This window comes from Colossoma macropomum, unplaced genomic scaffold, assembly GCF_904425465.1.
Source record: "Colossoma macropomum unplaced genomic scaffold, Colossoma_macropomum, whole genome shotgun sequence".
Classification (NCBI taxonomy): domain Eukaryota; kingdom Metazoa; phylum Chordata; class Actinopteri; order Characiformes; family Serrasalmidae; genus Colossoma; species Colossoma macropomum.
In genome coordinates this window covers 32,200,784-32,214,910 of record NW_023494793.1, presented here as the reverse complement: position 1 = coordinate 32,214,910, position 14,127 = coordinate 32,200,784, and the positions used below count along the sequence as shown (strand labels likewise).

The following is a 14,127-nucleotide window of genomic DNA, read 5'->3' as shown; positions in this document are numbered from 1 at the left end:
CTAAGCCAAAATACAGCCGCTGATATTTTTAGCTGTTCAAAAAATATTCTGTGTCTGTACTCTGAGGCTTGGTCCTCTCTTATCAAAGTCGGCATATTTAGAAAGGTTAACCAAATTAAAGCATCTGGAAAATTGTTTTCCTTTTGGTCTAACGCTAGGCCGGAGTTTGCATATTGACTATTTCTGATAACAGAATGAACAGAAAGTTAATTTTTACATTGTGAAGGTATAACCACATTAATTTAAAGGGCTCATATTCTATCATATTTTATCGCCCTTTATGCCTTATTAAATTAAACAGGCAAAATAAACAAGCAAAACAGGGAATTAAACAGGCTGTTTTTGTTACTGTGGACTTAAGACCGATATATGTAAGTGATCTCTGTCCTGTATTGTAGCTCATTCAAAAAGCAGTCTGGGCTGAAACATTCCTTATAATTTAACCTTGAAGCGGCATGGCTAAACTACTGTAGGCCTACTTGGGGGATTTACTGCTTGCAGCTTAGTTTCCGTATATAGACTGGGAGCGAAAGACATTTTGCAACAATGTTTACATACAACATCAAACTTTTTTATTTTTTATTAACAAAGGAGAATTTAATTCTCCATGATTTGGTGCCTTTAAAGTGACAAATTCTACTACTATTTTAATACTACTGTATACATCCCTCAGCTAAGACTAAAGATTCTTAGCTGAAAACTAATTGCAGGCAGGATATGTGGGAGACTTTACAGTCTCTCATTTGAGACTTGCATTATATTGATTTTTTTCTTTTGTCTCCAGTTTTCTGTCTCTGCACTCACACTCACAATTTCCAATATGACAAAATGATGCCTGCAGCCCAGAGGACGCCCATCTGCAAAGCTCTGCGGATGCACATGTAAATTACGCTTTTGACAGTATGCACAGCATAGTGAGACGGAGACACACAAAGGGGTAGTCACCATTTCAGCACGACTGGATTGCTATGCGTGTGTGTGTGGATGTGTGTGTGTTTGGGTGGGCATTATTAAGCCTGTTTACATCTCCTGCTGTGTACCATTCTGTCAGAAAAAAATACTTCCAACCCGACAGAATGTGAGCTTTAAATATTCAAATCCTCAAAACAGACCTGGCTGCTCATGTCACAATTGCCAATTAAACTCTTCTCCTCCCACCCACTCTCCTTTACTACCCACTCCAGAAATGCCTCTATTGTCCTCCAGCGCTTTAACTACTCTCCATCTTCTACTATGCCCCAGGGTGCTGAGGAGGGCAGTGTTTCTACCATAGGATCTGCTGGTGCTGACAGTGACCCTGCGCTGCTGGTCTGTGATCAGCTTTACATTTACTCTAATAAAGGATAGAGCAGCCTACTGCTATGACAGGGCATTGACTCTGTCTTATGCAAACTTATATTTAAACTAAGGGCCGGTATTGACCAATACTGAGATTAATTGTCTAATTGTCACCTGCAAATTTGTCAGTTTCTTAATCTCAAATAAACAGCAAAAACTTACAGCATTCAATAATATAAATAATGTAGCACAGGGGGTGGAACATCCTGTATTGCCCTAATAGACATTAAATAGTGGTGATTAGTCTGTAAAAAGCCTTATCATAAATCACTAAATACTCAAATCTGTTTCACAGGAAAAGCCACTGTATTTTATCATAGTGTTTTCACAAATAGCAATGAAACTGCAAGCAATAAATATCAGCTAATATTATAGGCCAACTGACGTATTGGTCAGGTCCTACTTTAAACATGGCTGGGGGAAATTGTGGTAACACTTTCTTGAAGCGCAGCTTTTATGAGGTTACACAACACCTACATAAGCCTTTCATGAAAACTGACACAAACCTACAGTCGCATGCAAAAGACTAAATATACCTGATCAAATTACACTGCTGAGTGAAAATAAGTTAACACATCTTCTACAGGAAACAAAAGTTAAATAAAGCACTTTTCTACAAATTATAGTGCACAATTTCTATAATTTCTATTTATGCTGAGTTTAACATATTGGGAAAAAAAAAACACATTTATTAAGGCTTACTCCAACAAGCATCAGTTGTCATAACACTGGCTGAGAGGAAATGACATAAATGAACAAAAGTAGCCTTTGCGACTACTGCTGCTTGTTAGAATAAGCCTTTATAAAAGTTTCTACAGGTTTATGTCAGTTTGCCATTAAAGGTTTATGTAAGTGTCATGTGGCCTTACGAATGCTGCCCTTAAGTAAAGTGCTGCTGAAATTTTAAGCCTCTGTATAGGGTAAGCTAAATGGGCATCATTAATATGTGCACTGTTTAGGATAAGCTAAAAAAGGTCAGCGATAGAATATGCACTGTGCATAAGGTAAACTGTCTCGATTGGGAGAACATACAGTACACACAGCCTCAGCATAGAGGTCAGGATATAGTGTTCTCTGAGGCAGTCAGGCTCTCTCTAGGCAGGCCTGGCTGGGTCTGGCGCAGGCAGAGTGAGAGAGGAAAGCAGGCAGAGAGAGACAGGCAGGCTAAGCCATCACAGAGGGCTCGGTGTCAGCCTGAGGACAGACATCAGCTTCTCTCTGATTCAGCTGAACAGCAGCCCCAGATTACACTCCTTTATTTCCTCAAACGCAATGGCAGATCTGCCGACTGTTTCTGAATGCTGCGCCGCTCCGCTCAGGCTGTGTGTGTGCGCGTGTGTGTATGTGTGTATGCCTGAGTGTGTGCGAGTGGGAAGGAAGTGGCTCTGCCACTCTGCCTTACATAAGTGCCTTAGAGAATGTCAGGATGGGGATAAAAATACAGGTTCAACCAGTCTAATGTCCCTGAGTCAAGCAGATCCAGAGGTGTGTGTGTTTGTGTGTGAGTGTGCGTGTGTGTGTGATGCGTTTCAGTGAGTGTCTGTGCTACCTGCCATTTAAACAGTGCACTATAATGGCCTTATTAGCGGTGATGCTGAAATGTCAGGCTCTATTCTAATATGTGTTTTCACTGGTTATGCTCTCCGGTCATTAGAATAGCCTGAGGGCGGTGCCTGTCTCGGTGGAAGTGTGATCTTATTTATGTGCCCTACGTCAGCAAAATCTAGGAAGAAACAAAATATGGCTCTAGAAAATGAGGCACAGGTAGAAATTAAGGAGATGGCTACATCAGTACGTTTTTAAAATGTGCTAGCTTTATGAATCTTCGCATCCTTAATGGCAAGGCCTCAAACCTAACAAGCTAGCTAGCGCTGCTAGCATTCATGAGAAGAGCAAACAAATTTATGACATTACATAAAAGCTGTCAAAATCCGCGATGTAAGCCATGAGCACAAAGGCACCTTTGACCCTCCAAGCCCCGGGCCGCAGTGCGCACGGCCTTTATCTACCCCAGCGTATGGGAGGCAGCAGGGCAGCAGCAGTTATGGTGGTAAAAATGGCAGTAAGTGGGTGGCAGTCTCCTTACCATCTTTGGCTGTGTCAGCAGTCCTTTGTCAGCCCAGCCCTGGAGCTGCGGCAAGTCTGCCTGACGCCACTGAGTCTCTGTCGATCCCTACAGGAGTGGGGGGGCAGGGTCAATATTCAGACAGGCCTATTTTCTCTTATACCAATCCACTCTACACAGCCAGCCCTGACGGTCTCCAGGCACACTAAAACACACAGGCGGCTTTTCGTTTTGGACCTTGGAAGAAATTTAGTCGGCGCCTCCTCCGTAATGAAGTATGTGTGGGGATGATTTGATTCAATGTGAGCTGAAATTTGGCTCGATTCAATTCAATTTTGATCCATATCAGGGTCTCTTAAAGTGGCTGTAGTCACAAGGCGGCTTTATGGAATGTTTTATGGCAATCTAGGTATTTTATTCTCTGCTATATTCTTTATATTAGAAAACTGCTAGATGCTATGTGCTAAAAATGATACTAGGTCTTTTTGATATGCTAAATGTTGCGTTAGCAAGGAACACCTCTTTAAAAAAAGACAACAGAATGAATCTTCCCTGCAACCCCCAGGTTCGCGAGGCAGATCTTTTGCTTGAGACCAACCAAGCCGGGGATGCCGCAAATCACAGCCGAAGCCGTGAAGCCGGCAGCGAAAACAGCCAATTTAGGAGGAGAGGAGGACTCTGAACCTAACCTTTCCCTCAGATGGAAGGGACAGAGAAGGTGTGTAATGGGAGCCATCCAGAGCTCGATGATGGAGGATACACTTCAGCATCAGAGAAAAAGAAGGGGAGGGAGGGGAGGAAGCCATGTCATCAGCACATCCTTTAAGCGTTAGCATGGATGCTAGGGCATTTTAGGCGCGGGAGAAAAATGGACTGTCGGCTAAAGTGGGGATGGGAGAGGAAAGGAAAAGACACTGGGGGAGGTGGGGAGTGGTGGTGGGAGCGGCTGCTTCGCTAACAGCTAACAGCTATTGCTGCAGTGCTCTAGGGGCAGGGGGCAGTAATTTGAAATAGAGAATAGAGTCCAGCTCAAAGGGCATTTGGAATCTTTTTTTTTGTCGTGCCACCTTGGTTTTAGCTTTAGTGAGGACCGCAGGGTATGACATCACATTCTTATTGCTATGGTAATGAAACATAGTGCACATTCATCTTTCAAAGTAATTTAAAGAGAATTCATAGTACGTTGCTCTCTGGTCAGGCCTCTACCACAGATTATCAGCATGAACCAAATGCATAGCTACTGATAACACGTGCAGAATGATTCTTCAAGGTGAGAATATAGGGATGACACAGCCAACTGATGCACCAGATTTGGGCGCATCATTCACAGTTTCTAAAAAGCAATCAGTCACTCTGGTTTCTAGCAGAAGGACAGATTAATGTCCTTAGATAACAGGAGGGAGAGGACAGACTATAAATGAATTCATTCTCTGTTTTCACTGACCTTTTCTCCAAGCTTCTATGACTCAAACTGTGAAATATGAGACAATGGTGGAATACTTCTTTTTGTTCTAGCTGACTGTCTCAGCTCTCTCTAGCTATCTCTAGAACAGAGCCTGTGAAACATCTGCTATTGTCCACCATGATTATGCCACAGAAACAAACATGCATACATATTAATGCATAGGTGTTTAACATAATTGCTTACCGAGACTCTTTTCACTTACAGCCCCTTTTGCTCTGGCTTAGCAGCACTGTACAAAACCCATTTCCTTATCACTTCTCTACAATGTGATTTCAATCCAAGATAACATTAACCCACATTCCTTTTTCACACAGTTTTAAATTTACATCAAGAAAATACATAGACTTTTGTGAACACTACAAACTGGACAATAGTCTTAAATTTACATTAAGGAAATACATAGGCTTTTGTGAATATTACAAGCTGGACAATTCACTGTGGAAAGAAATGCAGGCTAATATTGTTTCACAGTTGGAGCTAGCATATTGCAGGGAAGTGATAAGGAGAAAGGCTGCTTGCAGTTCTGCTCAAGCCTCACAGAATGGAATATAATTTTGTGAAAAAAGGGCTCGGTAAGCAATAATTGTACACCATCTTAAGGCGTGCATTGCTAAAATGGAAGCTTGCAGTTTTGAAATGAAACCAACTTGCATTGTAGCTCTATGAACAGACTTGCATTTGCAGTAAAACTACCTAATCATCAAAATGAATGTCGGGGACAAACAACTCGGTCTTGATAGAAAGTGTGTGATAAACAGCAATTTGCTTGAAGAAGAATGGATCTGTTCTTTATGTGCATTATGGGAAACATATGCATTTGAGTGGGCAAATTAGAATATGAGTAATGACAGATGCAGCAGAAACATTGCTGAAGATTTTGATGGCAGTATAGGAGATCATTCTTAAACATGCTCTCTCTCTCTCTCTCTCTCTCTCTCTCTCTCACACACACACACACACACACATACACGCTTGCATACATATATACTCATACAACTGCCAGTGAAACGTTATTCATATTATCAATACCAGTATTACAAATAGCAGTACTCTTTGCACTTCATGTCACATATATGGTAAACCAAGATGGTGCAGGCCTATTCAAGTGAATGAGGTGAAAAGGGGTACAGTTCCTGTCTGCTTAAGTCTTGCATCAACCGCTTCACCCCTGCCCCCGTCTCCCGGAGCAACAGCAGCAACCTGTGCAAAAACACTGGGGCTGATCAAACTCGAGACAAAACTGTTTTTTCTTAAAATCAGCTCATCGGAAAATGCTTGTTTCGGTTTAAAATAATCACAAGATCCTAACGATTATAAAAATGCCCACAACTTCCCTGTAATCTTAAAATGGGGAAAAATAATCACTTAAGTTTGGTGACATGGGCAGAATTTCCTGCTTGTGCGATGGGGCTTGGGTTTCTGTTGTCTGCTTAAGGGGGGAAGGAGTCCCCTCGCCCCCCCCATTCGTCAAAACTACGTGACTGCATTCCCGGAAATATTTTAACGTGTTGGCTCTCAGCATCATGCATCATCTCTGGTAAAATGCAGCATCTCTTGCTCTCTGTACAGAATCATGCTTTACTCCCCCTGCTGGTGCGGTTCACAATAAACCAAACACCACCAACACAAGTATAACTAACCAAGCCTATTCTTCTCTAACCTAGCAGATCCTAATCTAATCCAATTTAACCCCAACTAACCTGACTGACCCGTCACAGTCACCAAGCTTGTATCTGAACAAGTTCTGCCACAAAATGGACGATCAGTAAAACACACCATAATTTGTGTGTGTGTGTTGTACGTTTGAAGTGAGATCGTCCATCACAAAATGGAGGCTCACCTGGAGCACCTCCTTATGTTTGGAGTATCCTGCAGTCTTATAATTCTGTCTCTTCTGTTCTGGCACTCTGAGCTCCAGAGAGCCTGGCCCAATGAACCAGCACAAAAGCAGGACGAGAACAATATTTATGAACAGGCTGAGAATTGGCCTTTTTCCTTGTAGACTTGTGCGTGCACTCCAATTTATTTGTGCTGGCAGACAAGCGGAATGCTGTGAATTTAACTCGCCTTTTCTTTTCCAATACTTTGACAGCATTGTACAAGTGGAATATGAAACTGTTATTTCAAAGTCACATTACACTGATGGTGTAGATAACTCTGTATGGCAATTTCAAAATGGAAATTGCAGAAATATCATCAATTGTTTAAAATCACATGTAATAATATAAAGAAATAATTACAACTGAAGTGTTTCATTCCAAAATGCTGTATATCCATGGGTAATAATGTTGGATATAACACGTTTTTTAAAACGAATAAAAGCCAATGCGTAATGAAAAGTATGAGGAATAAAGGTGGCATTATGTGTCTAAAACCCTCTATCAACAATGTATATCATGAAAAAAAATCTTAAAAGTGGTCTTTAATGCCTTTTGCAAACCCTTTAGTTATATAATATACACTAAAGTTATGCTTTTGGATCATTTACATGCTCTGCCATGCCAATATTAGTTTTACCTATTATGTTTTTCTTACTACAGGATGACTGACATAGCTAACAATGTGGTAATCTATGACATTTAAGATAATTTAAGATAATTGTAATGATTTTAGTTGGTAATTGTTTCAAATAATGACCATTGGGTTAATAATATATAACTAGAACATATTATTGTTCCAGTTATTTTTATTATTATTAATACAAATTGAGAAATTGAGCTGAGGGTACATCTCTTTTCAGCATTATCCAAGGTTACAGGTTTGTCCCTAGAAACCACGCCCAGATACACTGTGCATGCATGCTGAAATGCCAGAGGGGACCCAAGCTGTCAAAACTCATTCAGATATGAGTCTTTATACATTTCTTGTATCTTAACAACAGGTCAGTTTGGTTCTGTGTGTGTATTGATTTTTTAGTTTTTAATCTCTGCGTTTTGCGCCTGCATCTGGGACGCCTCCCCCCCGGCTACAGAGCGGCCCTGGGTCAGACAGATGCTTCGGCAAATCAATCCCGGCAGTAATGTGGGACGGCATGCGCTGAGTCTGCCCAGCTCCACCGCCATCGATCCGCATCTACTTTAGCAAATGGGTTTCTTCTTCTCCTCCCTCACTTCTTCTCTCTCACTTTCTCCCTCTCTTTTCTTGAGTGTCTCTGAACATCAAATGTTTCAGCATAAAAGCAGTTTTTCATTTAACTTCTCTCAACACTTTTCTCTTTTTTTGCATCCAAACATTCTTCTTTCTTTCTCCTACTACTTCCATATTCCTCCCTTTCTCTCTCTCACTCTCTCTTTCACACCCTGATGTGATGGCTGCCAAGGGTGTAACAATGTCAATATAATAAAGAAAAAACAAAACAATGATTGTTCAAAACAGTGTATGGAAATGTTTAAAGATTGCCGACACTCCCCTCAGTCTCTTCTGATCGGAAAAATAAACATTTAAAAAGTTTGACAAAATGCTTGTTTTGAGGGTCTTTCTTCGGCATGTTTCATAGAAACCACTGTGAGTGATCAACACTAGGCTTCTAGCTACATTCTGTCAGAGTAAAGTAGGCAGGGAGGGGAAGGGGCATATGCTGTTTACACACCGACGCTCAGATGACTAGGCTTTTTTTTTTAATTGAAGTCATTTAGAAATTTTAGGAGTTGCAATTTCTGGAGCTTATTTTGGTTTCAGAAATCATACAGAAACTTGACATCAGAGTTGGAAGTCATACTGAAATATACGTGTATTGTTACACTCATCATAGCTACATGTCTGCTACAAGCTACATGTTAGAGGCTCCTGGAGTGTCAAGCCCTGATCGCATTATCCTTTACATTACTGCAGGTCTCAATAGGCTGCGGCAGGATTGCTGTGCATCTTGCTGAGCGATGATTCCTTTTCTTGGCCTCTGTGTCTTTGAAGCTCAAGTTTTGCTATCAGATAATTTCAGAGGAATCTGACCTTTCTTTCTGGTGGATCCCACCCCATATGGATTATTCAGGTGACCGAATTATGGCACATCTTCAGAACAACAAGACTGAATATACACTGAATATACAGGTTTCCTGATGTACGGTGAAAGGCAATACAAACAGTGGAAGAACGGAATGTTTCTGGAGTAGTTATATTGGTCAATATATATATTTGTATATATATATTATATATATATATTATATATATATATATATATATATATATATATATGTATATTGGTGAGTATATTGAATATATAGAATATGGTGTCATTTTTCAAATGCAAAAATAAACTTGTGTGAAAAGCAAAGTAGGAACACTTTCATAAAAGATGGATCATTGGTAAAGAGAAGGGAATGGGGAGGTGAGGCTCAGGGTGGAGGTGCCGGTGGAGTGTGGGGAGAAAAGAGTAGGAAAAGAGAGGGTGTGTGTAAAGGCTGGTAGCGTCAGTGGCACTGTGTTTTTCTCTAGGCTATTGCTCTGGAGAAACACCTGCGTCCCTCTGCTCTGCCCACTCTCTATAGCATGGTCCACTCATCAGCTGCCCCTCTCTTTCTCTCTCTCTCATTCTCTCTCCCTGTGCGTGGGATCTTCTTGGCCTTAAATTAACCTTTCTTGCAGCTCCTCTGCAGAAGCGAATTAGCACCCAACATGACAACACGGCATGTGGTGGCGAGGTTTTCACCATGTTTTCAAACAGCAGTAACAAGCCACCGTAATCCTATTTAGATATACATGCTTTAAATGTATTACAATATTTCATCACGGCAATGATGACTAATCTAAGAAATAAACTGTGATGTAACCAAAAACCGCAGAGCTTTTATTTCATAAATTAGATCAAGTGACCTATCCTTGCTTTGCCCACAAACGCTTTCTTACGTAGTTGCTGTGGGGTCGTACAAGCTTTATAGAACGTTGACAGAAATCCTGTTTAAGTTAATTTACTATCGTACTAATATTAGCTTGATTACACAACAACATGAAACACATATACAAAATATGTATAAAAAAAAACAAAACAAAAAGCTGCTACAAATAACACATTTGTGAGTGGAGATTATAGCTGGAGAACGGTTTTATTATTTTATATGTTCACTTTTCAACAGGAGACTTTCTGACTTCCTTTCGCTGCTCTGCTCTGCTCTGCTGGACAACATCCCCAACGGGGGTGGAAAAGCCCTGAGATCTGAGTTCTGCCCCAGTCCTGTCCAGGCCACCAGAGGACGCCTGGCTACATTTGGACATTGGCTGCTTCCCAGCTCTGTGCCAAGGCAAGCAGAAAATTGGTGAGCATCTTGATTCTGGGATGACACTTGAATTTGTGTGGCTCCAGTGCCCAGCTCTCTCTGCTCTGGCTCCCAGCTGAAATGTGAGAGAGTCTGGCCTAATGCCTAGCCAGCCACAAGGCATAGGGCTCCTGTCCTTCAGCATGCAGGGGGGGATGCAGCCTGCTAGGCCCAGCCACACACACATCCTTGTTTTTATACAATCTTAGGACATGAGTTCATACATATGTCGAAAAAATATGTACTACATAGAACTGTATGTAGTACCTATACATACTGATGTCCCATTTGTTCAAGTATATGTAACGGTAATATGGCCCATCTATATATTTGTAATACACAATACATATGGGATATTTTCAATACATATTACATATTATGTAAGAGTTTTCTAAGCCTAACCCTCAACCTGACCGTAAACCTCAGTAAAAGAAAAGCAATGGTTTTATTCTTACAGTAAAACAATATGAGCCATCTAGCATTTCTTAAAAAGCACTGATCATTTTGATATTGTAGGTTATGCTTATATTTCTTGGTTTTCCAACAATGTACATTTTTGTCCTGAAAATGTACAAAAACACAACCGCACTGCTTTCGACTGTGACTACAAATACATATTCCCTGAAACACATACATGCACACACTCAATGACAACACATCATCCATAAGCCTTAACCCTAGTTGCCCATATCTCCATTAATGCTGCATGTATTTCTGATGCTGCAGAGAAAGACTCATTAGAGGAGATGTTGTGCTACTTCTGAATCAAAACACATATAATAGCTGAAAATTCAGAGGATGTGAAGCTATTTCTGTTCGTGGCCCAGCGTTATTAGGAAAACATGGTTCATGTGCAGGGTGATGATCAAAGAGACAGAAAGTAGTGTATGAAGTAGTGTGTGTGTGTGTGTGTGTGTGTGTGTGTGTGTGTGTGTTAACATGTGTTTACTGCCAACCAGACTCAGTCTGATTGTCAGTGACAGACTGATGGATAGTAATCAAGTAATCCACTGATAATATTGACAATTAATTTAGTAGGGGCCAACCAATAAAGACAGATTTAAGTAACTGCAAACCATACATAACATTTCCATGATTTCAAAATACTTTGTTGTAAAATGATAATCAAGGAAAGCTTTAAAATATTTTATCAGATAAATTACAAAATGAAGATAAATACTACAAGGCAAAAATGCATTTAAATTGTTATATCTATCAGGGTCTGTTTCTTGCTGTAACAGAGACCAGTAGAAGAATTTAAAATATGTGTTCATATCATCTATTTTAAACAATTACATTTTTGAACAAAGCAATCAAGATTTAATCATGACAAACCTAATGGATACTCTGTTCATGCCCTCTCTTACATCCCTTTGTTTTACATATGCTTTCTCTCTTTACATAGAGTAAATCACACACACATTCACACATACTTACACACACTCACACACCGAGTCTCTCAGGGCTGTGTAGCAGCCTCTATGTTAAAGTAAAGGTGACCTTGCTGCAAGAACTCAGGGAAATCTGCTTTCCTGGGTCTGCCTTTAGCACAAGGTTAGGAGATCGCTGTGCTTTAGTTTCGTTCTGCGCATGCAGTTCGCTGGGCTGTAGCTACAGCATTTGTGTATGTGTGTGTGGAGGGATTAAATTTTGTCTGTGCGTGCACTTGGCTGAGCTGTGTCAGCTCCAGGTGCTGTGTTGACATGGCTGCAGGTAGCTGGCAGGTAGCAGAATGCTGGTGCACCTGTGCAGCTTCTCTCTGTCACGCTCCACTTGCTCATCCCACCCCCACCCCCCCAACACACACCACCTAACTAGCTTCATCTCACCCACTTCAGTGCAACTGCCTCTAACGGCAGAGCATATCATCTCTGCCATGAAAAAACACTGTATCTCTGAAATCCACTGTGAAATAGATGCAATGTGGTTGCCTTAAAATTTTTAGTTGATTGAACTTAGAAGTTAACAGAATGCAAAACACAGACTACTGTTATGTTAACTTACTATTAGAACTTCATATACAATAAACTGTCAAGGCAACTGGGTTAGGAGAAGGAGAAAGAAATGAATATCAAATCTATGTTAATGTAATGACATACAATATTCACACGTTAGATAGCAAATTAGTTAACATTAGAAAACCATGATCTTCAACCATAACCATAATAAATGAAAAATAACTTAAGCCTTATGGTTAACAGCCTCACTTATGAACTCTTTGAATTAACCACTGACACTCTGTGTTTATTTATTAACTTTACTTATTAAAAATAAAGGGGCCAAGAAGGGTTATATGCACGATGCCATAGAAGAACCACTTTTGGTTCTCAAAAAAAACTTTACTGGGTGGTTCTTTTGATAATGTGTAAAACAGATGTGTGAGTGCAAAGAACCTTTTAGAAGGTTCTTCCACAAAAAAGAACTTCCACAAGGTGCTAGGAAGAACCCTTAAACTGCTATAGAACCTTTGCATTATGTGAAGGTTTTTATACCTTTTAATTGTTCTTCACAAACACACTCCTCTTTTCAAACATGTTTTTGCAGGTGTTCATTACTTAGTTAACATTTAAACAAGGATCAGTTAATACAAGTGTTCCTTGCATTGTTTACACTCATGATTTGCTGAAGTTCAGGGTTTGTTAATGCAGATGTTCACTATTTAGTTAACATTGTTAGAACATTATGTTAGTCAAGGGAACCTTAATGTTAAGCGCTATTAGATAAAAAATTTGGTAAAGTTTTGATGTGACAGCGATAATATGTAGCATTTCAGCTGCTGACATTTAAGCACGAAGTTAGATTTAAGATGGATTTTTGTTAGAAAGCAGGGATTTGTGAAGTAGTAAATTGAGGATGAATGCCTTTTGTTATGAATGGCAAAATGTCTCACCCTGTATTTTCCTTTTAATTATTCTCTCTTTTTAAGCCATTAAGATAATATTTGTTCATTACAGCAAGGTATTAAAAGCTGTACAAAGAGCCTGCAAGGAAGGGGGTGGGAGGCTGGGGATAGAGAAAAAAAAGCTGCCTGCAGCCTCATGTTCCTGGGCGGATGAGGGGTCCTAAACACTCAAACACACACACACACACACACACACACACACACACACACACACACACACACACACACAGGCCCTGTGCTGCTGAAGTCGAGTTAATCCAATCTCAGCCTCCTCATCTTCCTGCAGCTGCTCCTCACTTCTCCACTACCCAGTCTTTTCCTTCATTAACACTATTTTCTCTCACTCTGCTTTCTTCCTCTCTCTCTTCCACCCACACTCCTTTCCTCCTTTACCACTCCTTCTTTCTCATCCGCTTCCACTTCTCCTTCAGTTCTCCATTAATTTTCCTATCCACTTAATACAAATTAACCAACAAAAAACATTTATTTTTACTTTCACTTTCTGCTTGTCATATCCCGTATTCCCAAATACTCTCAACTGTATTAGTAATCAAGTGATCTTCCAATTATTTTGATGAGGCCAAGCAATAAAAATGGCTGAACTGAACAATAACAAAATATGAATAGCCTTTCAAAGATTCCAAAATACTTTACTGAAAAAAAAAAGATAAAAACACAATTTTTTACACACACACACACACACAAACATATATATATATATATATATATATATATATATATATACATTGCTGTTGTCGGAAGAAAACCTCGTATCTCCATCTTTGATGTTTTTTAGTTTTTGACATAATTTGCAAATACCTGTTACCCTTTACGTTGTGTGTCAATTTCATGCAGAATGGACCAAAAGTAACGGCCCAAAATGCCTTAGAAAAAAGTCTGGTTCCATTGACTTACATTAAAAGTAAAGTAGGTTTTCTCCTTTTCCTATAAAATTTGATATATATATATATATATATATATATATATATATATATATAGTCAACTAATCATTGCTGAGAAGGTACTATAATCCATTCATTTTTTAACAAACTATTCGAGTTTAATCGAATAACCACAACAGTCCTATTCCCAAGTCTTAACTTTCCGT

At 39.8% G+C, this 14,127-nt stretch overlaps 1 protein-coding gene across 5 annotated transcripts in view; it reads right to left on the bottom strand.

The window, feature by feature from the left end:
- The window catches only part of elavl4 (ELAV like neuron-specific RNA binding protein 4), a 99,046-nt gene that overhangs the window by 54,599 nt on the left and 30,320 nt on the right, over positions 1 to 14,127 (bottom strand). For 4 of the 5 annotated variants that reach the window (XM_036579199.1, XM_036579202.1, XM_036579201.1 and 1 more), the window contains exon 2: positions 3,425 to 3,511. The exons of the other annotated variant lie outside the window; for it this stretch is intronic. In XM_036579199.1, coding sequence (XP_036435092.1) covers positions 3,425 to 3,511 — 87 coding nt within the window. The remainder of the gene's footprint in view (positions 1 to 3,424; positions 3,512 to 14,127) is intronic. 5 annotated transcript variants of the gene reach the window in all.